The sequence below is a fragment of the Trichosurus vulpecula genome, chromosome 6 (genome assembly GCF_011100635.1).
Source record: "Trichosurus vulpecula isolate mTriVul1 chromosome 6, mTriVul1.pri, whole genome shotgun sequence".
Taxonomy (NCBI): Eukaryota; Metazoa; Chordata; class Mammalia; order Diprotodontia; family Phalangeridae; genus Trichosurus; species Trichosurus vulpecula.
Window position 1 is genome coordinate 196,529,103 of NC_050578.1, and position 3,669 is coordinate 196,532,771.

The 3,669-nt window shown below is 57.0% G+C and overlaps 1 protein-coding gene across 1 annotated transcript; it reads left to right on the forward strand.

Moving 5' to 3' along the window:
• The first annotated feature begins 579 nt into the window (after window positions 1–579).
• On the forward strand, window positions 580–3,462 carry NKX3-2 (NK3 homeobox 2). Its single transcript, XM_036762378.1, has 2 exons — window positions 580–1,114; window positions 2,972–3,462. Exons 1-2 carry the CDS (start codon window positions 580–582, stop codon window positions 3,460–3,462), a joined length of 1,026 nt encoding a protein of 341 aa, XP_036618273.1.
• The last annotated feature ends 207 nt before the right edge of the window (window positions 3,463–3,669 follow it).

Sequence of the window (3,669 nt, forward strand, 5' to 3'; positions counted from 1 at the left end):
GAAAAGGAGACCCGCGAGAGTGCAACAGAAAGCGAGTTCAGGAGGGAAAAAGAAAGGAAGGAGGAAGAAAAAAAGTGTCCCGGGCCGTCAGTCTGTGCAGAGCTCCAGAGAGGACTGTTGCCTGAGTGTGGCACGTTAGAGCTGCATCAGTCAGGCCTCCTCTCCCCACCCCCATCCCCCACGCGCCACCCCTCCCTCCCTAGTCCGTCCACTCCTGAGCTGAGCGAAGGGAGAAGGGGCTGCAGCCGCGAGAGACATGAGATTATCCAGCTGAGCGGAGAAGATACTCTGGCACTGAATTTGAGGGCGGGGTGGGGGGGCTGGAGGGTGGGTCGGGCCTGGGAGGGTGGAGGGGGGGGCCGTGGAGAGTGGGAAGCAGGGGTGTGTGGGGCGGTGGTTTCGGTGACAGGGAGGGAATCGTGCAGAGGAGTAGGCTGGGGGGCCCTCCAGTCAAATCGGTCATTTTCTTCTCGTCTGCTCGCTCGCTCTTTCTCTCTCTTCGGTCTTGGATCCCCCGACTCCTACAGAGCAGGGGCTGCTCCCTGTCCCGGGCCTGGCGCGCTGCCCCTCGGGGGGCAGATGGCTGTCCGCAGCGGTAACACCTTGACGCCTTTCTCCATCCAGGCGATTCTTAACAAGAAGGAGGAGAGGGCAGGACATCCGTGCTTGGAAGGACGTTTGCCCCCGGCTAGGGGAGCCGCGGCCCCTGCAGGCTCGGCCGCGGCAGCTCCAGCCTGTTGCTGGAGGCTTTTTGGAGAAATGGACTCGGGTACTGTGGGAGGAGTTGGGGAGACGCTCCTGCCCTCCCCGGCCGGGCCTAGGTCTGTGGCTGCAGCAGCGGCGGCAGCAGCGGCGGCAGCAGCAGCAGCAGTGGCTGTGGGGCGGACAGCGGGCAGCCCGAGTGGCTGGGACTCGGACTCGGCTCTGAGCGAAGAGAACGAAGGGGAGCGGCGCTGCCCGGCCGAGACTCTAGCATTGCCCGCGATGGCCAGCGGCGCGGGACGCGCCCAGGAGACTCCCTGCAGGGGGCAGCCGGGGCCAGAGGCTCAGGCCAAAGACCTGGAAGAAGAGCCCCCAGGCCTGAGTGACAGCGAGATGTCAGCCAGCGTCTCAGGTCTGCTTGAGTTTCTTAGTACAGAATGGGAGGGGAGACGAAAAGGACTTGGGCAATGAGAGTGGAGGGAAGGGCCCGGGTGGGGAGGGAGGGCGAGGGGGGGTGGGTGGGGAGAGACGCTCTCTATTCTGGAGCTGAAATCCAGGAACCAAATTTCACGCATGGGCTCGGCACCTGAGATTAGCTGAGGCAAGATTTAGAGAAATAAGAAAGTTTCCACTGGGTAGCCTCGGAATCAGGACCCCCGCCTCACTTTCCCTAGTGGAAGGAGATCCCTAGATAGAATTGACCGAGTCTATTCCGAGCTCTCTCCGCCTCAGGTTTCCCCCTCCCCATCACCTCCAAGCACGTGCGCTCTGGTGATCGAGGGACCCCAATTCACCTCCCTTCCCACTCGGGCTAGAGTTCAGTGACCCAGCCTCCTAATTGTCCCGGGTCTCGGCCCTCGGGAGTCCAGGATGTTAAAAAGAATATGGCCTCCGAAGCCCCCAAATTCGTCTTTAAGGGGAGAGACGAAGGGAGTGAGAAGTTTGGGGAGTAGGAAAAGATTAAAACAAAGTACATTTCGGAGCTAAAGCCTTTCTAGACAGAGGGGTGCTGGGCAGACGGGGACTCGGATCCATGGCAGCAGTTGAGCCAATGATTCAAAACCTTGCTTCCGAGCTAAGCAAAGCAAGCGGTAGAGCTCTCAGGGAGTAGGCACTGGCGGAAAAGGGAGCCAGGACCTGCAGGGGAAAACTTTTTTAAAAGCCTTTAGTGCAGCATTTCAACTTCATGCCTTCAGGGTCAGAGATGACTCGGAGCTGAGAGTAATCTAGGAAAGCTGTTTGCCTTTCACGCCTTATTTATCCGTAAGGAGAGACCCAGAGCCCCATTCCATTCTGTTTCTTCAGTCTTTGCGGGCGACCGTAGGCCTTGGTGTACAGCAGAAGGCAAAATGGTTTCTGACCAAGCTACCGAAGGGCAGTTCCGAGGGACCTCTGTTTCCCCTGAGGGTTGGGAGTTGGGAGTAAGGAACAAAGTGATGAAATGATGGGCAAAGTACCGCCTCCCCGCCCCGGAAAAAAAAAGTAAAGACAATCCAAGGAAAATAGGAAAGGTCCTGGCTCCCTGTTCCATCCCTCCTACTTCTACCTGGGGTACCAAAGGTGGTAAAGGAGAGGGAGAGCCACAAAAAGGTGAGAGGGAAACCACAAGCAAAGCTCGTCTTTGGACTGCTCGTAGCATTCTCTCTAACACTTCAAGTTTGCCGGGTTGATTACTTCCATAGACTTCCGAGTACAATTTTTCATCCCCACCCGACTCCTTCCCTTTGCCACTATAAAGATCACAACCCACCAGGTGCTAATGAGAAACGGGGAGAGATTTGTGTGGTACTGTGTGTGTGTGTGTGTGTGTGTGTGTGTGTGTAGGAGGAAGGATGGGGGTGAAAGAGACTAGAGACAGAGAAGGAAAGGATGGTAGAGATTAGGGGAGAGGGGTGGTGGTGGAAATCGTACTGACAGAAGTAAACAAGAGTCAGAGAGAGAAAGATAGCAGACAGAGAACTGGAAACAAGAAGCCAGCAGATTGACTGAGAGCTACCGTGTTCGTCTGTGCCATAATCCGGCTTCGCGGCTTTGGTGAAGCGGCGAGTGAATTCACCAATTCAGCAGCTAGTTTAGGACAAATCCTGGAGAAAGGGGCCACGGAGCCGTTTGACCGGTCTATAGGAAGGGTCTCCCATCCCCTCCCAGGGTATCAGGAGAGCTTGGGTCAATGCCAGGCTGCAAGGAGGGACTCGGCTAATTCTCTTGCGGCTGTATTTGGGGACTTGAAATTGATCTTGCTTTTCGTTTTGTTCTCCCCCGGCCTCAGCAGACCGCAGCCCGAGGACAGAGGAGGACGGAGGCGGCAAGTGCGAGAAACTCCTTTGTGGCGGGGGCCAGGGAGAGGAGGAGCAATCTGCGCCCAAGCCTCGGAAGAAGCGCTCCCGGGCCGCGTTCTCTCACGCCCAGGTCTTCGAGCTGGAGCGCCGCTTCAATCATCAGCGCTACCTGTCCGGTCCTGAGAGGGCCGACCTGGCAGCGTCTCTGAAACTCACCGAGACTCAGGTGAAAATCTGGTTCCAGAACCGCCGCTACAAGACCAAGCGCCGCCAAATGGCCGCAGACCTTCTAGCTTCGGCTCCAGCTGCCAAGAAGGTGGCGGTGAAAGTGCTAGTGAGGGACGATCAGAGACAGTACCATCCTGGAGAGGTCCTCAGGCCCCCCTCCCTGCTCTCCCTTCAGCCCTCCTACTACTACCCCTACTACTGCCTTCCGGGCTGGGCCCTCTCCACCTGCACGGCCGCAGCTGGCACCCAATGAAGGACTACGACAACGACGAGCCAGGTCCCCAGACGCCTCCACAAAAACCGACTTGTCCCCCAAGTTATCCGAGGAAAAGGACATCAAAGGACACTATTTATTATGATTTCTTTATTTTTGTTATTATTGCTGTTGTTGGGTCTGAGGTGGCTTTTCATTAAGGATGAGGGAAGTAAGGGATTAATTTGGGGGAGGGGACCGGATAAG

Bases quoted from the DNA above. Each gene is read 5' to 3' on its own strand.
- NKX3-2 (XM_036762378.1), top strand. From the start codon at position 580: ATGGCTGTCCGCAGCGGTAACACCTTGACGCCTTTCTCCATCCAGGCG. The intron at 1,115-2,971 runs GTCTGCTTGAGT...CCCCGGCCTCAG, and splicing joins GATGTCAGCCAGCGTCTCAG to CAGACCGCAGCCCGAGGACA.